We start from the raw sequence: 27,928 nt of genomic DNA, 5'->3' as shown, positions 1-27,928 counted from the left end.
AATGAAGAATAAACTTTTAATGTGTTTAATTCACATTCAGATCTTTTAGTCATCCAGACATCATCTTAACAGAAACACAGTAAAGAACAGTGCAGGGCTTTTATTTCCACATTTTCTCAATCGCAACTTCCTGTGTCTCAGATCCACGGTGTCATGATCAAATAACACGTTTATCTCTGGAAATTAGTAAAAAAACAACAACAAAAAAACTGTATAGTTGTATATTTTTTGGGTGAAGTGGCCCTTTAAGTCCTTCAACGTCTACAAATGTTGGATTATTTCTGTGGAACGATGAGTTTTACTCGTCACGTGATGCTCGTTGATCAAATGAAAACCGTTCATCTGCAACAACGACAACAAAAGTCACACACAGTCTTCATTCTCACACTGAAAGAACAGCCTTTAAAAAAACAAACAAACAAACAAACAAACATTTTTTACTTAACGGAAGTCGTCACTGCATTTCCCCCCCGCTCTCTGTTCCCTGTAACATATTGAAAAGTAAGATTTGAATCACAACACCTTACACAAAGATGAAAACACTTTTATACACCATGAACTATACAGTGTGTATATATGTATGTATGTATGTATGCATGTATGTGTATATATATACACACATACATATATATATATATATACACATATATATATATATACACATACATATATATACACACACATATACACATACACATATACACATATATATATATATATACACATACATACATATATACATATATATATATATATATACATACACACACGTATATGGATATATATGTATACATATATCTATACACACATATACATCAGCCCTCTTTATATAAATAACTTTCCAAACAAACAAAACGTTTTTCATCATCAGGAGAGTTGAAGACATTCAATATTAAAAAGTCGACCTTCCTTTTAAACTGGTTTATAAACGTTTGTTATTGACATCACTTCCTAAATCTGACATCACTCGTACAAATGTGATGATGGAGAGAGAGACAGGGAGACAGAGAGAGAGAGCAGTTACAGAGCAAAGACAAGCATCGTTTAGTCTCCTGTCGAGCTTAGAAATCCACTTCCTGTACAGGTCAGAGGTCACGTCACCTCCAGGACGATCGAATCACATCAACAGTGCAATCATCCTTTCATTTCATCGCCCGTAAATGAACGTGTGCAGAAATGTAACTTTATATTTAAGCTCGAAACAGGCATCGATGAGTCTGATCCTCAAATTGTTTGTTCAGAGTATTCGGTTCATAAAATATCGATTTAAATATCATAATAATAACGTCGTACAATAGCGAGGAAACAACTCACAATGACTGAATTATTAAAGAGTCAGAGGTTTGTGAGAGTGACACAGTTTAAGTGCCAACACTCAAACTTTACTTTATAGAAACCTAATGAAATACAGAACAAACAATTCCATAATTATAATAAAAAAACTAAAATTTAAACTATTAAAGAAGCTTTTTTTTAATGTCAAATTATATTCATTTACGTGCATTTCTGAGCAGAAAATAGAGTTTTCGTGGTTGAACGTTCAGCGCTGTGATATCAGTGAAGTCTGAACTGAGGCTGTAAAACAAAGGTTAAATTCACTTTTAATGAGTGGATTCAGACGCTCGTCGTCGTTCTGGAACATTCGCGCGATAAAAAGCAAACGTCAAACGGAGCACGCCGTTTAAACCATCGCAGACATTCTTCACTGTGGCTGCAGAAGGAGCTGCGTCATCATTGCAAGTAAAAACAACAAACAACAACATTCTTCAGGGTCTGTGAACTCTGGTTTAGTTTATGTACCTGGTTTGCACGAAACCTACAAGAGACTGACTGACTGACTGACGGGAGGCGGAAGGTCCATGGAGGTCGATGGTTTGTTAATGATGGAGTTAAAGGGGCTGGTGGCTGCGTGTTATTATTCCAAGTCCTGACAGAAAATGTCCCTCCCACTCCAGCCTCAAGTGTACTGGTACTCCTCTGAGTACTGCTTGTCCTCGGGCGTGTACTGGTTGTCTCCGGCTGCGTACGCCTCCTCTCCAGCTCCGTACTGGTAATCCTCGGGGGCAAACGGCTCGTTTGTGGGAGCGTACTGGTCTTCTGCTGCGGCGTACTGCTCGTCTCCACTGGGGAACTTGTTGTCGTCGCCGCTGCCGCCGTGCGATGGTTCTGCACTTTCTTGGTTGTCAGCGGAGTTTTTGCCTAATTTCTTCATTCTTGAAACAGGACAGGAGAAAGTGTGCGTCAAAGAGGAATAAATACAAGACGAGAATCACAACCACCCGACCTTGTGCCGGAAAAACGTTCACATTCGGCGCGTGATCGCTAAATACACCAGATTCCCTTGTTAAATGACAAGATTTTAGACATTTCCTTTGCTAAATGTTGGACATTAACCCATGTTTTCAGGATTTTTCCGTTTTGATTCTTGTGCCTAACAAAAAAAAGGAGCAGGTACTATCACTAAGGGAAAAGCAAAATAACAGGTCAAGCGAGAGGAAACACGCCACATGACGTCACTTAAGCCACTACAATAATGATAAAAACAATAACATCAAAAGTAGCTTGAATGCCTGAATTGAATGTCTCTAATCTTTTGTTCATGAGCGCAACAAAAAAAAATTGTGCCAGAGAATAGTGATCTCAATTCTAAGCAAAAAAATAACTAAATAAATAAATCATGATTGACATTTTCGCCAGAGTCGTGCAGCCCCACAGTGTGTGTGTGTGTGTGTGCGCGTGTACTTACTGGTTCTTATGTTTTGCACCGGTGATGTGAGACTGGTACTGCTCCACAGAGTTAAGTTCAATCTTACAGACAGTACACTGGTAGCCTTGTTGTGTGGAAGCTGCAAACATAAAAAAGGAGAAAATCTAGTCAACTCGTGACACAGGACAGACGACCTCTGTACGCGCCAGGATTGAAAACGGTGGGTTCCTAACGCTGCGGTCTGACCTGGCGCTGTGGACGGACCGTACGTCTCCATCAGTTTGAGCTTGGTCATGCGTTTTCTATGCTTCTTGCCCTCGTAGTGCTGCTGGGCCATGAGTGGGTTGTTGAAGGAGGCCTGGCAGGTGGAGCAGAAACGGTCCGGGTTGTTGTTGTTGTTTTTGTTACAGCCGCCCGCCACCGGCACATCGCTCACGTCATCTGCGGGTTTCTTCTTTGGCTGAGCTGCGGCCACCGCTGCTGCTGCTGCGGCCGCCGCTGCTGCTGCTGCTGCTTTTTGAGAGGCTGCTGCAGAAGAGACACAAACATCAGAACATCAGGTTTGCCCAAATTGAAACTTGCATGAGCTGGAGGTTCAGAGGACGGTGCTTCATACCGGGGTCCTGGAGGCCGACCATCATCAGCTTCAGTTTCTTGGCGTGTACTTTGCCTTGGTAGTGAGACTCGGCGATCACGGGAGAGGAGAACGTCATGTTACACAGAGGACACACCTTAGTCCGATCAGTGTCTCCATTATTACAATCCTGCAGACAAAGTCACACACGGGGAAATAAACCATCTGTGGTCACAAAATGGATCACATATCTGAACTAGAAAAGGCAATTGCAGTGGGACTAGTTTGAGTCACTTGAATTTGTATGAAAAAGAAGTTGAAGTTTTATTCTTTTAAAAAGGCATTAAAGTAGTTGGAAAAAGTATAACTAGTCTAAAAAGTACATGAATTAGAATGGAGTATTTTTGTGGAATAAGTAGTATTTTTTTGGAGTAAAGCTTTAAAAACCGAGGTAAACAAAGTAATATTTGGGTGTACGCACAAGTTATATATATATAATTTTTTTTACTCACACTCGCAGGTGATGGCTTTAACTTTTTCACAGCCGGCTCCTCATTTTGCATGGAGATGTATCGCCGCATTTTGTTAGCATGTTTCTTGCTCTGGAAGAAAAGACGCACAAATGACAAACATCAGCCAACATCAGCAACTGGAAAACAAACACATTTCTTCCTTAGTTATGGCACTTCTCCACCACATGGTACCGGCACCGGCACGGCTCGACTCTACACGGTTTAGTTAGTTTTCTATTACTATAGTGATGTGGTGCCACTAAACTCATGCATGCTACAAACATTATCGGTGTTAAAGATGAGCTGCCAGATAGGAAACACACAAAACACTGAAACATTTTACATTGAGTAATAAAAATGATGTTATGTGGGCATTCAATAATAATTAGATTCTTCATAATAGATACTAATTGTGCAGTTTTGTGCAAGTATCAAAGAGGCAGCATCACAGGACAAGCAGCAGCATCATCAGCAGCAGCAGCATCAGCAGCAGCAGCAGCATTAGTACCTGTGGGCTCACTGACCTGATAATGCGTCAACTTCTGAGACTCAGAAATGAGGACAGCATTGCAGACTTTACACTGGGAGTCAGAAAACAGGTCGCCGTGCTCCTTTATCATCTTATTTACTGCAGGAGAAAAGAAATGTACATTACTCCATATATCTTCATAGCAACAGTTCAAACAAGAATCTTCATTTATCAAGGGCATGAATAAGAGCATGTTGTCAGTCCGTCTGTCACAACTTAATGTCTACACAGACATGCTCACAGACTAATATGTAATAATGTGTTTTACTTATTTTGTTACATTTTAAATAATTACCATTTAGTTTACATCATATCTACATATCCTTACATGAGAACAGTGGTTGATAGTTTGATTTCTTGTTTTGAATCAACACCACAGTGAATATTGAACTGAAATTTGACTTAAAAAATACAAATTGCAACTGAAATTGCAATTACAGTAGAGGAGAGACTGGGGATAGTTGGAACAATCACGAATCACCCGATTCACTTTCTACATGCTGTTAAGTCCCTTTGCCCACATGCATTTTCTGTTTGTGCAGCTTCACAATTTAATAGCAGACAGGGGTAATTAGTTTCTATTAGGGACGGGACGATGCCGATATTCAGTCCGACACAGTCATTTTAGATCATTTATGAACGTGTGAAGCTGTTAACACATTTGTGCCGAGTCATTTCAAAGCCATCACTCTCCAAGTGTGAAACAAATATTGTTCTCCCGAAAAAGAAGAAATAAACAACCCAAACATGACGAGAGATTTTTTATTTACATTTTCTTAAAATGCGATATATAGGATTTTTGGATTTTGTCATTTTGACCAGTATCGGACCGATAACGATTCCCGTCCCTAGTTTCTCTTCAGATTTTGAATGCCCAGACTTAATAGAGCTCAATCATGATTACGTTGCAAATAGCACATGTCCTCATAGATCTCATCCTTACATGAGAGAATAGCAGTCGATAGTTTGATTTCACGTGGCAACGCTCCATCTTATTTTGAACCAACACCACAGTGAACATTGAACTGAAATTAGACTTTATAAAAGTAAACACTGCAAATGAAATTGCAACTACAGTAGAGGAGACTGTAGCACTTGCAATTTCCCCAATCACGTGATTCCACATGCTCTGTCGAGTCCTTTTTTCCACATGTACTATGGTAACAGTTCCCTCCACTTATACAAAACCATAGCAGACAAGTGCAACTAGTAGTCTATCAGATTTTGAACGTCCTGACTTAATAGCTTGTGTGTCTTATTGTTGATTTTTATTGTTTTATTGTATGTACTGCACCCTGTGGTTTAAATGTGCTTTATAAATACGATTTGATTGGATTAATAGGGCTCAATCAAGAAAGATAGACATATTTTCCACAAATCGTCCAGTCTCTCAGCGCAGGTGCACATGTTTTAGTCCTGATTACAACACTAGTGTCTAATTAACTTGATTTAGCACAAATTAACTTGATTTAGCACAATCATGTGACCACGGTGACAACATCATTACGTTCCGACCACCCATCAGAACTTTAGCTCATGTTGTGTCGTTCACAAGTTTGGAATTGAGCTCAGCGAACACCGTGTGTACACGAGCAGAAATCTGGGATTACGTTGCAAATATATCACATGTCCTCGCAGATGCTGCTGCTGCGTGTCTGAATGTCCTCCCACAGACTCATGGAGTCCCGGTCCTCGGACACGCACACACGGAGTCACTGTCAAACACAAGATAAACGGATGCGCACACGCTCTCGTCGACCTTGGGAGCTGAAGCGGCTACAGTTAGCTTAGCATGATAGCCTACTCCGCGCGCGCACATACACACACACACACACACGCGCGAGCCGTGCTGCCGGCAGCTAACGTTAGCCTGCACGGAGGAAGGAAACAACAACACTGGCTGTTTGCGGCACTTTTATCGCCACTTAGTGACCGAGTGACAGACACAATATTAGGTCAAATGGAAGAAAGAACACGCCGTACCTTCCGCCGGACCCGTGGGTAGGTAAGGAAAGTCCTCCGTCTGCATCACTACGGCCATAATTTCGACTGCTCACAAAACACAGACGTCCTATCACGCATGCGCAGCAGAGTCAAAGCGCTTCCTGCGTGGTTCTTCTTCTTTGGATTTTCAAACCGGACGTTCATATCTGTTTAATTGCATTACCGCCACCTGCTGTTGTTAACGCTGCACGTCTTGCAGTTTAATAGAAAAGTTGGATCTCAGACATTTTTACTGTAAAGTTCTGACTAGGATTTGTTCAGGACATCTTTGATTAGTACCACTCTGTAAATGAGACATTTTTACTGTACCGTTTTAGAGAAATTTCAAATTTAAAGTCCAAAAATATTGTTTTATTAAAAAAATGATCAACTTTAAAATGTAAATAAAAACAAAATTTCAAATGGTTCTGACCAGGACTGACTAGGATGTGATCAGAACATCTTTGTCTACTACCATACTGAGAGAAATTTCAAATTAAAAGTCCCATAATTGCACTTCTTGATCGAAAAATTATCGAATTTGAGATTTAATTAAAACAACAATTCCCAAAAGTGCTTCACACACGTGCAATGAAGCAAGACGTTAAGTCAAATCCCAACCAAAAGAAACAGTCGAGAGCCAGCACCCGCCTTCTCAGCAAGTTAAACACTTTGTTACTTGTGCTGTCAATAAAATATCTTGCATTCAACAACAAAGATTTACTAGAAATGCAAGAAAGATCCAAACCCAAAACTGAACTTGAAAATGCTGAACTCACTCCCAAAACTAAAACAGAAAATTCTAAATTCACATTCGATTCCCGTTCACTGATTTTGTTATACAGCATGGAAATGTTTCTGAAATTAAACAGTATATGATATACAGTATGAAGCATATTTATTACCGGGAAACTGAAACGTCAAACAAAACTTTATATTTAGAATGACATCATTATGACATGGAATGAATTAAAGTTTGCTGCATTACTGTGTGATCATCTCACAGAATTATGCTGATTTCAAATCAGTTGACAGTAACCTTCTTTCATCAGTTAAACCTTAAAGTAGTCAAATACGATAATAACGACTGATCGTCAAAAATAACATAATCACAATAATCTATATGCGTGTCCAGACTTGTAGTTGTTGTATGTCATGATTAGTGTTTTTCGAGCTCAAGCTTGAGGTCACAGTGACCTTGAGGTTTGACTGCTTAAATATCTATGACCTGACTGATGTCCCTGAGAGGCTGAGTTCTCAAAACATGGACAGACATTTATAACATGTATTAAGTGTATTTGGTGTAATTTAGCTCATGAATTCTCGTGTCTAGAGCTTTTTTCCCGGTCGCGTTGTGGAGCTAGTCTGTTACAGACACAGCAGGCATGTATTTTCTCTCCTGTTGGAAAACCAGCAGAGCCGCCCCGTCCTTCGTCTCGTCCGTTACCAGCTCAAAGAAGGCCTCGACCACCTGAGACATACTGAGACACAAGCGTACGGAGACGTCAGAACAAACAGTGGGAATAAAAGGGGGGCGGGGGCAAAGGTCAAGGTGCAGATACTTGCGAGGGTTGGTACTCACTTCACTATCCCGAACTTTTCAACGAGCAGTTGAGTTCCATCTTTCAGGTGAGAGAATGGTCCCAGTCTGGCCGGGATGTTGGAGAAGAGGCCGGTTTGAACGAAACCTGGACACAGACAGTTGACGCGTACGCCGTATCCCGACAGTGCACTGGCAGCCTGGTGACAAACACTCACAGTTAGTTTTTCTGCTGCATGTGAACACTGTACACTCTCCATGGCCTCTCTAAATACTCAGATATTTAAGATAACATAGTCCTTTATTTGTCCCGCAGTGGGGAAATTTGCATTGTTACAGCAGCAAACACACTGATGCAACATTCAAATGTAAAGATGTCAGGTTGTAGCCTATAGTTCCTTGTCTTCTGTTGTCTCGTACGTCTGCAACATGAAGCTATATTTTAATTGTGCTTGGTCAAAAAAAAAAGTTCTCAATCTCAGAAGGACTTTTAAAAGAAATAAAAGGTTAAATAACAGTTAAATAAATATTAAATAAAAGTGGGCTGCTGACTGTGTGATGGTTATCTGAGTTGAGGCTCATCAGTGTTGTAATCTATTGCGTCAGAGTCCGCAAGACCATTGCCTCTGTGGTCCATGTGTCCCTGTCCTTGTGTCCTCACTTACTCCTTTGGCGTTGTCTCTATGGATAACGTAAGTTGAATTATTACTTGCACTTTGCATTGGTTTTATCACAGTTATATAGAGTATTATTATTATTATTATTATTACCACCATTTCTGTCTATGTCTGTTTGTCTGTGAGCTGAGTGCAAAGAAAGGACTTTGATGTGCACTGATGTGACGTGGCCTTAAATCTGTCTGCAATTAAATAGATTATGAGGAAAAAGTCGCCTTTGTATTGTTTCATCGACACACTCCCTTCTTTTACCATGACATCTATTCAATTACACATTTAAAACCAGCACAAAAGAACTGTATGTGAACAGAATCTGAGGTGTAGTAGAAGTAATGTTTTGTTTCAGTTGAATAAATGAGTGCAAAAAAAAGGTGCGCAATATTAGCAACAGCATTCGTTTCTCTGCATTTAGATGAATATTTGTCACGCAGGGTCAGCAATACTGTAGGAATTCATGTAGGAAGATTTGAGGGACAGTGAGAGGTTGCTTTTGGTGCCACATGTGGCCCACGGGCCGCCATTTGAACAGCCCGGCATCACACGTTGGAAATAATGATAAAGATACAGTTACATACGCTGCTACGCCCTCTAAGGCGGGAACCACACAGGTGAGGACTTGCAAAGCTTTCCAAAGATTACAAACACATGTCTGTGCATGCACGTGAAGAACACTTTAATCCACTCTTTAGTTTCCTTCTCCCTCTTCTTTGCAAACAGCACATGCCTGTGTTTCATTGTAAATAACAACCGTGTTTGCTCTCTTACCGACATGGCCCGAGTGAAGCCGACCACTCCGTGTTTGGAGGCTGTGTAGACCGGACAGCTCACCAGAGGACCAATACCTGCAGGATATTTAAGTCAGTCACTCTGCTGGTGTTTATCTTAAGTCTATACACTGATGTCAGTTGTTAATGATTAACTTTACCTGCCAAGGATGCTGTGTTGACAATGACTCCTCCTTGCCCTCCTTTCAACTTGTTCATGTGCTCCAGAACCAGATAAGTCGCTCTGATAACTCCGACCTACAACCGCGGAATAATCTGTTTATTCTCGCTGTCAACCGCAGAAATATTTCATTCCCCGGCCAAATTTAATCACCAAAAACTGCCAACGCACCGTCCTCGTTTCTGTTTCTTACCAGATTGACGGAGATCATTTTCTCCCACGTGCTCTCGTTCAAGATCCCAGCGTTGTTGCACAGGATGTGGATTCCTCCAAAGGTGTCCATGGTTTTCTGAAAGGCAGCTGGAGGGAAGAGAAGAAGAACAGTTACCTTTTAAATCTAATGCTTGTGTCACTGAAGTCTTTTCAGGTCAGTTTTAATCTCCTCTGAAGGTTTTGATCAGTATTTTAGACCAAAGAGATCAAACAAATCTTAACAGTTTAAAACATTAACTGAACATTAATGTTCCGTTAAACATTCACAGAAATAACTGAGGAAACGATGTTCCCGAGCTTCCTAGTGTCTGCTGACTGTTCCGCTCACATTTGTTTAGCTTCACGTGTTTCCGGGTGTCTTCATTAAAGTGAGTTGTTCTTGTTTTTGAGTTGTTTACATGCGTGCGTTACCTTTGACCTGCTCCTCCTGTTCGACGTCACAGTGCAGGAACAATAGCCTCTCTTGTCCGTACTGTTTGGTGAGCGTCTGCATTAAACTCTCTGCTTCGGTTTTATTCATGTCCAGGAGAGCGACCTGCAAAGACGAGCCACAGTCAGTCCACAGTCCTAAAGCTGCCTCCTCGTGGGCCCAGAAACACTGAGAAAACTGTGCCTCAAAGATTCCCACAAAGGCGCCGATCATGAATGCAACACATTAACTTTGAGACGTGTGACGTCTCAGGTTACAGTATTATTCGATTTGCCACTCCCAGCCTTTGGAAAATGTCTGGCCCAGTTTAATTTCTCATTTTGAAGTAGGTAATTGAATAACTCTGGTCTTCTAGCTCCGCCTATGTAAAGGCTCCTGTACCTCTAATGCCGCAAGACCTTTAAAAATTCAACCAGCGTGAAGACTGTGACGTTCAGATCTGTTTGATGTTGTCGTTATTCTCTAACTCGACTGTTTTACTGAGAGGTTTCACTAATGAGACACTCACTCACTCACTCACTCATCTTCTACCCCTCTATCGTCCACATGAGGGTCACGGGGGTCAGCGGACATAGAGCCAAATGTGAAAAAGATTTTATGTATCTTTCAATTATTGTCTTGGTCAGTCATTGAATCTGTTGTTTGGTCCATAAAATGTTGATCAGTGTTTCAGAAGTCAGCGAATCAACGTGCATCCTGAGGCTGTGTTGCAACCTCCTTTATATAACGATGTGTCCTCACAGGACCTGTGCTGTACTTTAGTGACATCCACAGACGCTGGCTGCACATTCCCCGAGTATAGAACAGGGGGGCGGAGTGGCTCAGTGGTTAAGACCGGTACCCTGTGTGCGAAAGATATCATGATCGCAAGTTCAACTCCACCCCTGGCTGACTGTACAAAGTGTAAGTCACTTTAGATAAAAGCATCTGCTAAATGACATTACATGTAATGTAACCAACGTGAATTGTTCCCGTGCAGTTTTTAGCCTCAGGGCACAGATTTTCACTTTTCCTTCCTTATTTTTATTCTCAAGTTCCCACACATTGCAAAATAGAAGCAGAAGGTAAAGAGAAACCGCCGTCTTTCTTTTGAGTTTGCAGGACAATAATTGTGAGTCAGAGCTCCGACTTCTTTCAGCCTCTTCATCAGCTGTGCCAAGGGAAAGGGTGCAGTCAGGCTTTGTCCCTGACGCTGCCTGCAGTCTGAATAAATGTGCGGATGATTCAGAACATTAAGAAAACAATTAGATGTTCCCACAGCACTGCACTGAAACTTTAATAAACAACGTGAAAGAAAAGCGGAACATGTTGGACTCAAAGTGTTTGGTTTGGGATGATTAAAGATTTGAAAGCTTTGGCAAACAAATGAAATGAAATGAAATGTTTGACTTTACCTTGGCACCATTTTGCAGAAGTTTCTCCGTCATCGCTTTTCCGATCCCCATGACGGCTCCGGTCACCACTGCCACTTTACCACTCAAACTCATTCTCCAGCTGCAGAGGAAAAAAAACAACAAGAGAAAACGTTTGTCAGAGTTGAGTCACTGTACTTAAACGCTGAGGCGTGAGTCCAGCCCTGAAGGAGGAGTGTGTGTCAAAGGAAAAGAAGGAGGCTTCACTCTCTCAGTGACTGTATTTCTGTAATCTGATCACTAGGGGGTGCAGTTGCTCTGCTCAGTCAGAGGCAGCAGCAACACAAGTTACACACTTTAATTATATGATGAACATTTCTAATCAGATCAACAAGTTAACCATGGATTATTCATTAGTTTTAGTTTTTATTTAGTTCTGACTTTTTGTTTTTAAAATTAGCTTGTTTTAATTAGTTATTATTTGTTGTAAATTTGTTTTTATTGGTTGGAAATGCTTTAGTGTTACTGTTAGTTAGGTGTAAGATGCAAAAAGGTCATAATAATAATAAGTATTGTGTCATAAAAACCCAACAACAGATGCCATTTCAAAAATGTATTTAGGACAAATTAACAAATATAACAGACTAAAGACACATGAACATAACATAAATAATAATAAATAACCCTCATGTGACACATGTACTAACCACAACATTTTACTATGAATGAAGTTTTATTATAAATGAAAATCAAACTGTTGATTTTTTATTTCAGTTAAAGAAAATGTTTTAGTTTTTTATTATTTCGTTAGTTTTCGTTGACTATAATAACCTTGGTGTGTGTGTGTGTGTGTGTCTGTGTGTGTCTGGTATTATCTTTTTATGTTGTGAAAATCAAGTCTCCAGAACATTAAGTTGAAGACATGTTTTAAAGTAAGGCTGAGGTCAGAGGTCAGGGTCAGGTTACAGTTAAGGTCAGGGTTCGGATTAGGCCAGTCATAATTATGGTTAATGTTAGAGTAAGTCTACGGGAAATGGATGTACTGTAAGTCAATGCCTTGTCCTCTGAAGTCATGGAAACCAGTGTGTGTGTGTGTGTGTGTGTGTGTGTTTGTCCTTTACTGCCACTAGAGGGAGCACAGAGTTGCCACATGGTGACTTCTTGCCTCAGTCCATGTTACATCATACAGATAGAGCACATGTGCACAGACAGGGCAGAGTTCATGTACATGATGTTAGCATGTTTTCGTCTACCACTGTTCTTGATTCTGATTGTGTTACTTTTTACTTTATTTTACTTACTACTTTAATTACTTTTACACACTTTTTCCCCCAATGTTTCCAATGCATTTGTGTGCATAAAGGGTGTTTTGGTCGAATAAAACTCTTTAAACTTTAAATAACATATATAAGGCAGCAGTGGATAGATTCCTTTGTAAAAACATCAAATCTATATGTATATAGATATTAAAGAGTGTGTCCTGTAACTCTGTGCACTGGCACTCTCAAACAGCGGCTCCATACAGGCCCCTCGAGCTCGTCTTGCTTACGGGGCAAATCATTTTACAGCTTTCAGCTGGGATTTGCTGACCGGCTGCTGACTTGTGTTTTCATCCCAGCGGCCCGTTCCCATTTCACTGGTGATTACACTGCTAAAGAGCTGGAGAGAGCCGGACAATGCAGCAGAGCTTTACGTGTCACCAGTGTCATTGGCCACAAAGAATAGGACGCGGCCATTTCACTAAATATCAGCCCTATTTACAGTGTGTGTGTGTGTGAATGCAAAGGCTTCGCTTCATCTGTGTGTGTGTGTGTGTGTGTGAAGGTGTGCGACAGGTGCTACAGAGCAGGCTGTTTGTTGTGTTGCCAGCAAAGACAGTGATACACCTCAGCACTCACACACACACTCAGAGAAAGTGACATAAACACCACACTGGTATGTTCTCAATGAACAAGCGACAACACTCAAGACCAGCAGAGTGGACGTGACGTCTCTCATTAAACCTAAACACACTATTTACTGTGCTACTCATCAGCGTCGACTGCTGATAGACAGATAGTTGGCGAGCTAGCTCTGTTTTCTTGTCATAGAAAATTACAGCTCGCTAGCTAGATAGCGTGCTAGAAAACAAAACTAAAACTAAGCATTTACAAAAAATACAAACTATCAAATTCATCAAGGCTAGAAAGGTGCGATAAATATAAATATATATATAAATAACTAACTAAATAAATAAATAAATAAATAAATAAAAATAGACCATTTACTTTAATATCACCTTCAAACAAAAACTAAAACATGCTTTAATAAGAGTAAAAATAAAGCAACAGGTGCATGAGGACAGTAAAACCATCCAGACAGCAGTACTAAACATGGAAGTGCAAATCCAAAAAGAAAATAAAGTATGCATCATTAAAAGAGTTAGTTAAAGAGGAGACATGTGCTTCACCTTTGTGTGTTTGTGTGTGTGTCATGGCGGTGATGTTGTTATTAACACCAGCAAACAGCAGCACGGTGGGGACAAAAGACACAGACATAGATGGAAGCATGTAGAATAGAGGGATTAGGGGAGGAATTGTACACACAGGATGGACGCCCTTGTGTCATGACTTGTTTTTCATACACTTCTGAAAACAGGAAAAGTCACATGACAATATACACTTTCACTATTTCAGTGCTGAGTGTAAAGAAAGTGACCATCTAGTAGATTATGGCTTATATTCATGACTCTGATGCGTGAATAAATAAGTAAAATATTGAAAAGGATAAGTCGTGGGTCAATGTAGAATTCATAATCTTTTCTCTTACCTAAATTCTTCATATTGTGCCACTCTGAATTGGTCACTTTGGCTCCGGCGGTCCTTTAGTTACCCCTGAGGTACCACAGGTATCTATGCTTGGCCCCCTTCTCCTCTCGTCACCACCCTCTCTCCCTTTTCAAATAAGGCTGCAAAAATGGTGTAATGTAATGATGGTTTACAACATTAAGTGTTGTTTAAGTCAAGGTCACAACAAATAACAAATATCAACATGAAAAAATTATAATGTGACCATTATGCCATTATATCATATCTCTGATGGGACGCTTGTGACTTTACATTCCCACACCCAGTTAACCCTTCTTTAAAACACAGTTTTCAGGCAGGAAAACCTGTTCTCACCTGAAGAGGGGGGTCTGTTGAACAGTCATGTGACCACATGGTGGATGACAGAGACTTTACAGTGTAGCCAGTCCAGTCTTGTCCCCCACACTCCATTCAGTCTGAGGGCTACACGTGGTTTGGTGCAGCTGCAGTTAATAAGTTAGGAAAGCCATAGTTTTTACTTTCAGATACAGTACATCCAGGTAGTAGCTACTGTACACTCAAAGGTCATATGTGCACCAACATGTCTGAGTTAAAACGAGTGAAAGTGAAAAAAAGAAGAGCAAAGGTCTGCAGGTCCTGCTGATTCACCACTCAACACACACAGTTTATGATAAAGCGTTCATTTGTAGTCTACTGTGAGAAAACACACACATGTCATGATCAAACGCAGACTGATGGCATATTTTTGGCTTTAGTCATAAACTGTTGGCCACGAGCAGCAGCTGAAGTTTCTCTGCTGTTTGCCAGCACTTTTTTTACAGGACATTTTCATAGTACATAGTACATTTTTAAAATGCCACTCATAGTTTTGCTTTTGGGAATTCAACTTTATTAACAGTTAGCAGTACTAGAAATTGTGTTGTCCAGTCTGTAAACATGTTACTTTACAATCTCATCCAAAGTTAAGACTTTATTCTGTTGTATTAATGTCACACTGGGTGTGTAAACTGTATATTAGGTCCTGTCAATCTGTAATACACACATTAACTACAGTTAAAGTCTTTCACACCGCAGCTGAGCTGTCAGGAGCAGAGACTGAAAACAGGTTTATCAGGCCACTGATACTTCATAAAACCAGGCCGTCTATAATTGATGATGCTTCAGTTTCAGTTACTTGAAAACTTGAATGTACAGTGAACATAGGGATCAATGTTTTTATTGCTGTATAAATGAGTTTGTCTCTAAAATGTGTTCATAATTCATAATGTCCATGAGGTTGCACCTGCGTTCCACTATTAGGAGGAAACAATAACACTTTCATTTGTCTTTATCAGATCAAATGTAAAAGTCATTAACTCCTGTTAACCATAAATACACCCATTCATTCATTCATTCATTCAGTCTGTAACTCATTAGCACACACACTGTATCAAATATCACAAATGATACTGTAATTATTTAAATAAGATGATTTTAATACATTATATGTCTCCCCACACACACACAGTAGATTTTCACACAACACAGACACAAACTTGAACGTATAGTTTGTTGTTGCGACGAAATTCTAAAAGTTTCAGGAGAGAAAAATAAACTGTTTAAAAAGCTGGACACGTGCAGCTTCCACTGTGGACACGTGTGCGGGGAGACGTCAACAGCGGCTTTAACTGCGTTTGCACACAAATCTGTTTACACACGTTTAAAAACCAGCAGCGACAATAAAAAATTCATCTGTTTGATAAACATGTGTCACAAAAAGTCTGGAGGGTTTTCAGAAGCTGTGGTTACAGTGAAACTGTGTAGTTTGTGATAGATAATTACCGAGTTAACGGGGGTTCGACGTGTTCACGGGGCGAGACCGACGTCATCGTGGATCCCGTGGTGCGTTCACGTCAGTTGGGAAAAGTGAAAATAATTTACATCTCAGTTTAGGGGGTTGTGTAAGAAAGGGATGTGTTATATTTGATCTATTTTCATTTTTTAAATTTCTGATTTCCGGAATACACATTAATAATACACATTAATAACTGGATAAACAGTTCTGAGTCTGATCAAGTCACACATTATAGATCATGTGTGCTTAATAACTGCTTAATAACTGCTACTCCACAAACACAATGATTACTTGACGTTATATGCCGTAGGTAGAATGTTGTTTTTATTTGATGTAAACATTTTAAATGTAAAGCACACACACAAGAAAGAACTGTACTTTCTTACGTACCATTTTGTAGTCCTTTTTTATGCGTATTGTTAAAAATGTATGCCAGGTTGTGCATTTTTTTAGTGTTCTCATTTTTTTTCCATGTACTTTTTGTATGTTTTGATCTATTGTAAACAAGGTTAACTAAAATACGCACACTAACACATATATGCATAAAAACTTGGCAATTTAAGGGTTAAAAACTTATGAAATATTACATTGCAAAAAAGGAATGCTTATGCATATAAACAAATGTTTCTGCTCATCTTTCACATATACCAGACTGCAGCTGCAACAATCAAACCTCAAACAATCCAATTTGCATGAAGTTTAATGTGTTTTTTAGACCATAAAATGAAGATACATCATGACAAAAATACATTAATATTTGATATGTATGAAAACGACTGATGTTGGTTTAAAACAAACAGAAATTGTATACCTTCATTTTTTATGTGTATGTTATGTAACTTTATTGAAGGCACTTATAATGGTTAAAAACATGCCTGCTACGCCTTTTCTTTGTAGTTTTTCTCGATTACTTCAAATCTGGATTTGTAAACTGCAAATGTAGTCCAAAAAATAACACCAAGTCAGTATAATGTGAATACTAAACACATTTTGACAAAGTGGAACCTTATGATTTTCGAGAGCGTGTTTGACCAGGAAACACTTGAATGCAGCACCTCGGCCTGACCCAAAGCGCGCGCTCCCGTGTTTACGTGTCTACTCCCCCTCGACAGTGTGCGTGCGCGCACCCTGGTCTCGCGTGGTGGGGATCATCCATATTGCTGCTGGTGGAGGAGATAAGGTTGTAATCCTGAGAAGCCTTCGGACACGTTTCTATATATTTTCTTTTACATATGTTTTAACCAGCGCCTACTGCTCTGCGTCTTAGACTGAAGCTCGTTGGTCTAGGAGCGGCAGAATCCGCGGAACAACTTCACATTTCCTTGAAATTGAAGACAAATTCGGGCCGGGGGAAGGACTGGTAATCCTGAGGGGAAGAAGAAAGACGGTGGTGGGGAAATGGCCACTCAGGTGGAGGCTCTCCTGCCCGGCAATCCGCTCGCCAAAGCGGAGGAGCACGGCAAAATGATTGGAGGTGAGCCGGAGGAAGAGGTTGGCCGCCGGGGCGACGGGGCTAAGCGGCAGACTGATGTCGCCGACCAGGGGAGCAGCAGCAGCAGTAGCAGCAGCAGCAGCAGCGGCAGCAGCCCCGAGAAGGGAGGCACCCCTGGTGCGGAGGAGCAGAGCTCCAAAGAGCCGACGGAGGAGAGCAAAGAAGACTGTGACAGCGAGGACAAGCAAGGCGAGGAGGGAGTTAAGAGCAGCAGAAAGGAGTTTACTGAAGCTCCCCCGCCCAAGGTGAACCCGTGGACTAGGAAAATGAACGCTGTGACCGTGGTCAGCGTGAATGGACAAGCACACCACGGTTTGTACCCTCCCTACATGTTGATTTCCTGGCTGTCAGTGTGTGTGTGTGTGTGTGTGTGTCCAGGTGTGAGCTCATGGGATGACCAAGCAATTGTCACAATGGGGTCAGATCGCATTTATTACACTAAAATAAGGCAAAGGGCTGCGTACATAAACCCCGCAAGCTGGTTATTTTTGGAGTGCATGGCACCCCCCCCCCCTGCCCGGCCCAGTCCCAGTCCCCACCGTCTCCTCCCCCTGTGTGGACTATTCCTGAATTTGCAGTGTGGAATCATGGGTGGCTGATTTCACAAGAGAGCACCATCATTCCCTCTTCTAAAATGATTCAAAAAGTTTATTCCTTACACTTTATACTTGCCCTTGCTCAACTCTGCTTTAAGGTGGTCTAATGTTGTACTGTAGACGCAGTAGTAGTTGTAGTAAAGTTATGTCATCATCACATCAGACAAAGCAGATTTGAGCAGATCAGGTTTTGTTGGGTGGGTGTGTTTCCTTCTTCTCCCCAGTTTCTAAGTGAAGTCATGCTACTTGTAGCAGTTGTCACCGTTCTGCAGTGACTTTGAACTTTCAAAGTTAGCTCAGACTCAAAGACATAAAAGCGAACACGTTTTTGTGCCATTTCGAGCTTCTCATGTGCTTCCTCGTCCACAGCAACGTAACTCGTGTCCCCCGTGTTAAAGCGGTTGTTTCCGATGGAGGTGTCGACACACAACCTCTGTGTCCCACTCTCCACCAATTAGCATTAAAACCCACGAGCTTAGTGTGTGTGTAGCCGCTAACAGCTAACAATAGCGCGCACACACATAGCTGGCCTAGTTTGCCATCAAGCCCCTCGCACCCAGATGTTAGCCTAGCTTCTATGTTGCCACCGCCGCAGTCGACTCCGTGTGAAGCCTGTCAGGCGTTTTAACTCCCCGATGTTCTTTAAAGTCGTTTCCCGACACCGAAACACGTCGGTACCGTTAAACACCAGCTCTTTTATCCCCTAAAAAGCAGCGGGTTTGTTATGAGACGTCACGTGTTCATTCCACGTGTTCCACTGAGCGAGATAAAGGCATGGCCGCTGTTAGCCGGCTAGCCCGCGTTAATAACCACATCGGCGCTAAACTGCGGCAGCCACACACCGCTGATGGTGTTCTACGTGGCGCAGATCGGCTCTCTGGTGGTCATCAAAGCCACTGTCACGTCCTGTGGACGTTGTCAGCCCACACCGGACTGCTGCCCCCCCCCCGTCAACCCATGCTAGCTGTCGATAGCATGGTTGCTAGCGTGGCACAGTCATCATGGCTCCTTCATGGTCTGACTGTTATCCGCACTCAAACGTCACAGATGCCTATTTTTTATTTATTTTGTCATCATAGTAATCAAAGACTAAGACACAGATCAATAATTTCTAATGATTATTGGTGATACACGTGGAGCAGCTCCTCCTCCTGTCCTGTCAATGTGGTCCCATGTCTCTGAGCCATAGGAGCTTTTTCCTGGACACTTCCAGCTCTGTCAGCAGCATGTGTTGTCTTTTTGCTCTAGGCTGGTCATGAGGGTACACACTGTACCCTCACTGTACCCTGAATCTGGATCACTCTGGGTCATATGTGTCCGAAAGTAAAGCTGTCAGCAAGACTGAACCAGACAGTAGTGTTTAATTCAATTACTTAAAGGGGTTTAATCCACAATCCATGTGTCAGTCTTGTTGTTAGACACATTGGAGGTTTTTGTGACTGTTTTCTAAAAGAGTGAAGAACATTTTGGTTATGTTTGTTTTGTGGGCCATGGCTCCTTTCTGTGGAACTGCTTGTTTCTACCAGCTGTTACCAACTTATTGCCCTTTAACCTAGCATTTAGTTGTGTTATTCAGGTGGCTTGTCTGTTCGACAAAGACTACAACATTGTGACACTGCAACTATCATGAAAACAACTGTAATTGAGTACAAACATAAAGCTACAACTGGAGGCTGTATTCTCTTGATAATTGCCTTTTTAATGACTGATCATTCAAAACAGTTGACAATCAATTTTCTATCGATCAGTTAAGCAAATAATTGATTAAACGTCAGACTAGATTTTGAGTAAATCTGCCTCAGTCGGGGGATGAGTGTAGACTGAGGTGTAGCAAAATGTTTGTCGTGTTTCTTAAATTAGTAGTTTCTGTTTAGTTGAGAGACTGTCCACTGAAGAAAAGTGTACAAAAGAGTACTTTTTTGACAGGTAGACTGACTGCTGCCTTATCGATCTTGTGTATCCAGGGTGTCCTTGAGCGAGATCCCGGACTCCTGCCCTGGATAAAAAACACCAGTTGAACGACTGAAAATTAATTTCCGCAGTCCACGCAGCTTGTTTTGGGATCACAGAGGGCGTATGTTGCCAAATGTGTCTTAAATCTTAGCACAGAGCAGGGTGGATCTGGATTAGGGCTGGACAAATGTTTTCATAATTAGTTTGTCCATTATTTTGTTTTTTCATTAATTAACTTGTCCACGAAAGGTAACCAGAGCCTTTAATGTGATCTGTGACAAAGACGAGCAGCAAATCTAGTGTAAATCTAAAATCTAGTCGCTGCTTTTTTCTGCAGCATGCCTCAGCTAGTAAGTTAATCATCATTTAATTTAAGATTTAATCTGCATGCACAGTAGCCATTGTGTTTTATCAGGGATTATTGTTATTGATTGGGAAGATAATCGTTGTAACTATATGGACACAGCGACATGAATTGTAAAGATAGGAAAAGGCCAGTGGATATTCATTTATGCCGTTCCATTCAGTGAATTCCATGCCGTTCCTGTACTTCGTACTTGTACTTTTCTCTGTGAGTAAAACACGAGACGGATCACTCAATTCAAAACCAAGAAGGTCAATTTTGTGCCTCGAGATCTCAATGGTGCTGTATTTTCATGTTTGTTAAACGGCGCCAACATCGGCTCCTTCTCCCTCTGCTCATCATTGAAATGCAGGTTGATTGCTGGTGCGATTCCTTATCCTGTGCAGTCTAATGGAGTCGTTGAGTGTAGCCCCCTTATTTCTGCTGCTATACGTCAGTGTCTTCCTCCTCATGAGTAAAGTGTTACACTGCTGATTCCGCTGATTCTAAATACGTACAAGCAAAATGTCTCACATTAATGTAAAATAACAATAATTTGTATCGCAGCTGCACATCATGTGAGACCATGCGCTCCTGTTTCGACACCGCCGTCTTCTGTTTAGTTCTTTAAACCTCTCTTTATAAACATTGATTTTCATCCCTTTTTTAATTTATTCTGCACGCACACCTTCACCTTGTTCACGAGCAGATCCATCTCCTCAGCAGAGTCGTTTGCTTCTTCAGTTTCCTGGATTCACCATTTAAACAGCAATGTGCCAGGCACAGGTGCACCTGGCTTTTAAAGGGATTGACAAGTAGAACTCTGATTGGTTTGATGTGTTGCCCAAATTACACCTATGAATAATTCATCTCAGAATTCCGACTTTAATCTCAGAAGTCAGGCAGTCTTATTTTTAATCTTCAAACCTTTCGTACGGGCTTGGGTCAGGTATCCATGCTTCCTCAGTGTTGTTGCAGAATCAGACACCACCATAAAGTGGAATATTGTACAATAAGAGAGAGAAAAGGCAACAAAACATGCAAATAATTCGGTAATTCTGATTCTCTTAGACATGTGTTGAAGTAAAACTAGATTTTAGACTACTTATACTCGCCACATATATATATATATATATAGGAGCATGGAAAACCATACACGCAGCATACACTGTGTATGTATCACAGAAAGCAGTGAGTTGCTGTTTCAAAGCGATGACAGACGCCTAAATCGTCTCCTACATTTGTCGCTGTGCTGTGAATCCTGTTCCTCTTTGTTGGTCCTGAGAAGAGACGTGTTGAGATGTTTGTGTGTATTTGGATTTTTTACGAGGTGCCGGGACTTAACAAAGGGCATGAAAGTGAAGTGCTGAGGTGTGAATCGGTGACATGGAAGTACTGGCAGGGTGGATGCTGCTGCAGCTCCACAATGGCTTGGAAGAGAGGTTTTTTTGTCTCTGTGTTTTGAAAGAAAAGTAGTCTTCAGAGGTGTATTTCAACACAACATTATGAGTGCCACACATCGCTTATTAACAAATGTTAAAATGTTTTTATATCATAGAGCTTCATATAAGAGTTGGAACAAGAACGGGAAAGCTGTAAACAGGTTTTAATGTGTTATGACCCATGGTTTACAACTAGCCACTTATAGAAACACGAGGATATAATATTTTATCTGTAATTTAATTAAAATAAACCTAATAAGGCAGTTTAATCATCGATGAGTTGTTCAACAAGCTAAAGTTTGTTCTCGGCTTCATTTTTATGTCTTTTTAAATTGTCCGTCTTGAGGTTTAAAACTGTTCGTCAGTCAAAACAATCGTTGAGCAGAGAAGGTCAGAACCCCAGAGCAGATTAACCTGGAGTGTAAGTAGCTGCCTAATGTTCATCCTATTAACTCTTTTCCACTTTTCCTGCAATGTGCTTCTCACACACACACACACACACACACACACACACACACACACACTCTCCCTCCCTCTCTGTCAGCTGTTTCAGATGAGCCCGTGTCCTGAATTGTCCATTTCATATGGGCTTATCTGTCTCAGGGTTGTGTCTGGCCTCCGTGATAGAGGCATGATTCTCAGGTTTGGCCGCACGGACGTTTTCTCAGGGTGTGGATATTTTGTAACAAGGACATGTCCAGTCATTGGCGTTTTTAAAAAAAAAAAAGTCCTGCCGAAAAAAGGACCCGATGGAGTCGTGTGGATTGGATATAGTTTTTCATATAGGGAAGAAATGGTTGATCAGAGTTCTACTGTACCAGGTAGATGCTACAGGTTGTTGCAGGAAGTACGGGGATTTCTGAAAGAGAAGTCGGTTTAGATTTAAGGCCAGGAAACCATTTTCTAGAGCAATGTCAACCTTTGACAGTTTCTGTAGTTGCAAACTTGTTCGCTGCTGTAAAACTGTGCTGTGTCAAACGTCACAGCTGTGCACGATTCTACCTGTATGATGGGCTACTTTAGAAGTGCTAACGTGTGTTAATTGTTCAGTGACTTAACCCCACACCGAATGACCTAATGTTCCTTTAAATTCCCCAAACTATTGAGTTTTGCTGTAATGAGAAGCTAAATGGTTTTAAACGTCTCTTTTAGTACAACGCTGTGAATGTCCTCTAGGAAACTGACGTGCATTGTTATGCCAGCGTGTGTCTCCTCCTCTCTCTGTGATGACTGGCTGTTCACCCAGCCAGCGGGTGTGGACATTTAGAACAACCTCTGACGAGTTTTGGAAACACAGTTATCAGACAGTCAGTGCGCCCCCAACAGAATCCCTTAGATCGACCTGCTTTGCTGTTACTAAAACATTCATTTATTTTGAAACACCTATATTTATATATTTATATAACACGAGATTTATTGTCGTTTTCACAGTTAGCTGAACTTTGTTGGTAGTGCTATATTCTAAATTAACACGAGACACGGACACGTTCAGTGCAACCCTGGTCATTTTAGATGAGGGTTGTTGTGTTTTTTTGTGAGAATTCCTCCCAACATCACCAAAACGTTGATTTGATTTGAGATTTCATCACGTAATTAACCCTTTGTGTTTAGCATTAAAGCCTGGGATATTATACTGTGATTCCATCATTTCAATTTGGTATGGTATGGTTTAGACAGGGTGTGGGCTGTGCTTGTACGGGTATGGTGACATTGAACGTGATACAGCAGATAACAACGGTGGTTTCTTGAATTGTTTTTAGTTGAAAGAAAACTACCTAAAAGACAACATAATCTTTTAATATACTTATATTACGCTTAAATTAAGTGAACACTAATTAAACAACGCCCAAGACCCGCCCCTCCATTCTGCATTTTCTCTGCAATGCATTTGCATATTTTAGATTAAAAAAATATGAATAAACAAAATATTAAATGCATAAACTGGGTAATAAAAAAAACTATTAAATCAATCATTCAATAGTCATGGGATCATGCGGTTTCGTAAAAAATTTGGAAAATGTGCCTGATTTTTCGGCCTTATAGATTAATTGGTCTAGACCAGACTGCCAAAATAAAGCAGTAGACGTCAAAATGATCCATATGTTACGATCTATGTTCTACATCAACGCCAGTCGGAGCCTGAGCCGATTAGAAACCCACCCCTAATGCAGTGACCTTTGACCCTGGAGTGGATGGTGATTACACTTTGCAGACAGAAGTCAGATGTTAGTGGGTGGTAGTGGTGTTTTTTTGTTTTTTTAACGTGGAAAATGGGCTACCCTTGTGTGTGTGAATTGTTACTGCTGCTCCGTCCACTGCTGTCTGATCTCGATGTCACCACAGCACTCGGGTCGAGTATTTGACGTGTGTGTGGAGCAGAGAGGAGGGCGGACTGCAGCGTTACACAGCGTGGGTGTCTTGTCCTCCATATTTGGTCGTTGCAGACGGGCTTCTCTCCTGTCGTCACTCTGCTCTGCAGTGGATGTGACAGACTGCATGCGGCTTGTGGATAAAAGTGATTTAAGGTTACAGGGAATTTTGATTATGAGAATGATTAGCCATTTACAAAACGGTTTTCACACCTCCCTCGTGTGAAGGCAGTTTCCCCCTCTAATCTGCTGCCTTCGGTGCCTCGTAGGGAACTCTGTGTCTGTATTTAAACGAGCTCTGGCAGAGTTTGTCATTTCTTTAATCTAAAGAAGAGGACTGAAGAACTATTTATGAGAATGAAATGCATGTGGGGCCTCTGCGTTCTGTGGAAGTCTTGTTGAAAATCATCATGTGAGGAGAATGCCAGAGTACTGGTCTCAAACTGAAATGACCTGGGGACCACATGATCTTCAAGTCTGTGAGAAGGGGCCAGTCTAGTCAACGTTCAAGTTTGTTTTTGATATTTATTGACCGAGTTGAAATCCCAGAATCCTCCACTTCCTTTAAATAGTTAAATCTTTCAAATACAGTGTGACTTAAGAATGGTTTTAACCCTCCTGCCAAAGCCAAAAAAAAGTCCCAGCATCTAATGGAGGACAAGGCCAGTTCCCCAATGCCATCATGTTTATCTAGCACTAAAGGGCTGATGTGGCACATGGTTTATTTAAAGGTTTCACCCTGTGATAAACCCTGTGAGGTTTGGAGCAGGTATTGTTGCTGCTGTGTGCACTGTGTCACCTGTGGGAATCTGTTTTTGGACTCCACCTGAGCTGAGAGCGCGGTTGGTTTCCAAGAAGACGACGACATATGGGGACTGAGTAATTGAAAGTGGCCTGAAAGAAAACATTGCAGCACAAAGTTAGGTTCTGTGCCAATGACGTTACTGAAGCTGTTTCATAATACAACAGTTACTTCTTCCAGTCATTATATGAAAAGTTCTACTTTTAGGTTATGTAAATGAATCTGACAAGGAGAGTACAAAGCTGAGTGAGTTGAACTGGGGGGGCATTGTGTGACACAGGGAGAGACAGTGGTTAATGTGAAGTGGCGGGGGGGTAGGGGTGGGTAGTGTTAATGGTAGCCTCTGGCTGTCTGGTGTGCACAGCAGGCTACAACAACTGCCCCCTCTGTGGAGGCAGAGTAAGGAAAAGGAGAATAAACGCAAAGGTCTGAGAGAAAAATCTGAACTGAGGGAATGGTGATGAGATTGGAGGACCTCTGAGAAGACATGATGGACATGAGTCTCTGCAGGACAAGCAAGGCGAGTCGTGCTTGACCAGTTGAAGCTAAAAATAGACAATGACACCAGAGAAGAAGTGGTCGCTCTCCTTACATCACACACCTATGGCTCAGTGTAAGGGACAAAATTAAGTCTCCTGAGGAGTAGTTCAGTTTGTGCCTTTCATAACTTGTGTTACGTTATTGTTCATGATTCATGGTTATCAAATAAATTATGTCTGTGAAATCCTATTAATACTTGCTTCAATACTTTGGTTTCTAGGTGCAGGACTGAGCAGCAGTGTCAGTGGAGTCTTACGTGGTGAGTAGAAACGTGTGCAAAGCTAAAGTGGTGCCTGCTTTAATGTTACGCTGACTCGATCACGTTAATGACGCAATCTGCATGCACTGGCTGAAGTCTGCTTTATAATCACCGTCGTGCATCCAGCAGAATGGGCGTGGCAGAGATGACATTATTGTGCCCCGGCGTGTTGCGTGGGGGCTCCAGGAGTTGTTGTGAGATGCACAGAACCTGGACCTGCCACATGAAGAAGACTGGCAAGCAGATTTACAGCTCAACACTTGCTCTAACTCTGGATTCTGAAAAAGACAAATTGCAAACCTCATTCTTTCTCTGTCATTTAGACGAGCTGTCCCTATTTGATTGTCTGAAAAATGGCACGAACAGTAGCCTATGGCGCGCACACACGCACAAACACCTGGCCTGCTCTTCTCGGGTCGTACAGAATATGGCACTCTTATCGTGGCTCTTGCAGAATTGAGCACATAGCGCTTAGATAACACTCCAGCCTCCAGTCGTACCCGTGGAGTCAGACTGTTCTCAAGGTGCTTTCACACTCACGGTTCTGTTTTGAGAACGTAATTGTTGAAGTTAAAATCCGATTAAAAAAGGATGCAAAGTTAAAATACATGAGTCATGAATGCTGCATCTGATGGACCGTGCCAGTGGTTCCACACACACTTCCAGAAAGCTGCCAGGCTTCCTTCAACAGCTTCCTTACATCCATGTGGGGTTGGTCATTGTTTTGGGTTTTTGGTGCCAATCCAACACATTTAGGATGGTGACGTTGTTTAGCCAGGGCCTGAACCATATTTATTTTATTTTGACGTACAATTCAAATGTCAGAAGTATTAATTAATAGCTTTTTAATTGATGTGGATGCCTGTGAGTTTGTGAGCAGACAGTGGGGCACATTCATTCATTCACGCTTCAGCCCTCAGAGCAGGTTATGGCGATGTTGGCAAGATCTTTGCGTGGAGTTGAGATAAAAGGGAAACGGCCTGGTGCCGACTGTAGTGGTTGAAAAGGTTCAGTAAGAAAATATGAAAATGTATAAAGGCTGCAGCTAATGATTGTTGTCATGTGTTTGATTATTTTCTCGATCGATTAATACTAGACGATGATGATGATCGGAAATCAAAGAGATTAATCTAGTAGTTTCTTAATAAACCATCCTCACAATGATCATGACGTATTCATATGTCAGTACAGTTTGCATATTTCAACATCTGAGTTACTGTACATAGTTGCCTGTACAAACACGCTCGGTCATGCAGCGTTGCTGCCAGTGTGACTTTTGAAACGTTCTACCATTGTTCACACCCTGTTCTCAATCTAAGCAGATATAAGGGGGATAAATACTTGAGGAATTCATCTAAGTTCCTTTACTAAATTTAGCACAAAGCCTTTGCTTGTAACAGACGTTCTACACAAGGTTGCTTAGTATTTGGAGTTTAGGATAAAAAGTTGATAGTGTTTCATGATCAGAACGTTGCTGTGTCTTCACACAGTGAGAAGCGGGACAACGACCTGATCACAACATAGTTTGTTGACATGCCAGTGGCTGCTGAAGTGTATTTGACAGTTTTTTGGATGCATGCTTTGGTGTCTCGGCGAGTTTCACTGGAATTAATTTGTTTGGCTGTAAGTTCTTGTCTCTTTTCTGGCATTAATAATTCAATCAGAGACCTAAGTTCTGACTCAGCAGTGCTTTGTTGCCGTTACTGCATTGTTACTACATTGTTACTGCATTGTTACATCAGGACTCTGTGGGTTAGACCACACCCATCTTTGAATTAGACACCTGTAAACTGTCTTGCAATGTTGTGACATGAAACGACACACACACACACACACATGGTGAAACCAACGCCAGTCAAGGTTGGTTCAACAAACAGAAAAGGTGTCGAGATTATTTAATAGCCTGCTCCTGAACGTCTCTGCTTACACATAAAGAGAAGCAGCTGAAAGTGTCCATCTATATAGAAATAAGTGTTCATCCAGAGTTACACGTGTCCTGTTTTTGAAGCTTGAAATTACATTTAATTGT

At 41.3% G+C, this 27,928-nt stretch overlaps 3 protein-coding genes and 1 long non-coding RNA gene across 5 annotated transcripts in view; 1 reads left to right on the top strand and 3 right to left on the bottom strand.

Moving 5' to 3' along the window:
• Window positions 1-787: 787 nt before the first annotated feature.
• On the bottom strand, window positions 788-6,409 carry znf346 (zinc finger protein 346). The gene is made up of 7 exons (XM_044042721.1): window positions 6,306-6,409; window positions 4,318-4,421; window positions 3,794-3,883; window positions 3,324-3,471; window positions 2,954-3,235; window positions 2,747-2,846; window positions 788-2,213 (listed from the first exon to the last, which is right to left on the bottom strand). Exons 1-7 carry the CDS (start codon window positions 6,361-6,363, stop codon window positions 1,958-1,960), a joined length of 1,038 nt encoding a protein of 345 aa, XP_043898656.1. The 5' UTR covers window positions 6,364-6,409; the 3' UTR covers window positions 788-1,957.
• A 777-nt stretch (window positions 6,410-7,186) lies between these two features.
• zgc:56585 (uncharacterized protein LOC393297 homolog) lies at window positions 7,187-11,675 on the bottom strand. Its single transcript, XM_044042722.1, has 7 exons — window positions 11,505-11,675; window positions 10,092-10,215; window positions 9,661-9,767; window positions 9,448-9,544; window positions 9,288-9,364; window positions 7,888-8,045; window positions 7,187-7,786 (listed from the first exon to the last, which is right to left on the bottom strand). The coding sequence occupies exons 1-7, from the start codon at window positions 11,595-11,597 to the stop codon at window positions 7,666-7,668; spliced, it is 777 nt and encodes a 258-aa protein (XP_043898657.1). The 5' UTR covers window positions 11,598-11,675; the 3' UTR covers window positions 7,187-7,665.
• A 2,601-nt stretch (window positions 11,676-14,276) lies between these two features.
• Window positions 14,277-16,141, bottom strand: LOC122780117. The gene is made up of 3 exons (XR_006361656.1): window positions 16,091-16,141; window positions 14,624-14,751; window positions 14,277-14,409 (listed from the first exon to the last, which is right to left on the bottom strand). It is a non-coding gene; the product is annotated as an uncharacterized LOC122780117 (long non-coding RNA).
• Window positions 16,142-17,155: 1,014 nt separating this feature from the next.
• The window catches only part of larp1 (La ribonucleoprotein 1, translational regulator), a 32,273-nt gene continuing 21,500 nt past the window's right edge, over window positions 17,156-27,928 (top strand). The window contains exons 1-2 of one of the 2 annotated variants that reach the window (XM_044041909.1): window positions 17,157-17,907; window positions 25,861-25,899. In XM_044041909.1, coding sequence (XP_043897844.1) covers window positions 17,502-17,907; window positions 25,861-25,899 — 445 coding nt within the window. In that variant the 5' untranslated portion in view covers window positions 17,157-17,501. Of the gene's footprint in view, window positions 17,908-25,860; window positions 25,900-27,928 lie in introns of both variants that reach the window. The other variant, XM_044041908.1, reaches the window with a different exon arrangement.

The sequence above is a fragment of the Solea senegalensis genome, linkage group LG13, assembly GCF_019176455.1.
Source record: "Solea senegalensis isolate Sse05_10M linkage group LG13, IFAPA_SoseM_1, whole genome shotgun sequence".
Taxonomy (NCBI): domain Eukaryota; kingdom Metazoa; phylum Chordata; class Actinopteri; order Pleuronectiformes; family Soleidae; genus Solea; species Solea senegalensis.
Note: the sequence above shows the minus strand (reverse complement) of the source record. Positions and strands in the feature narration are given on the sequence as shown.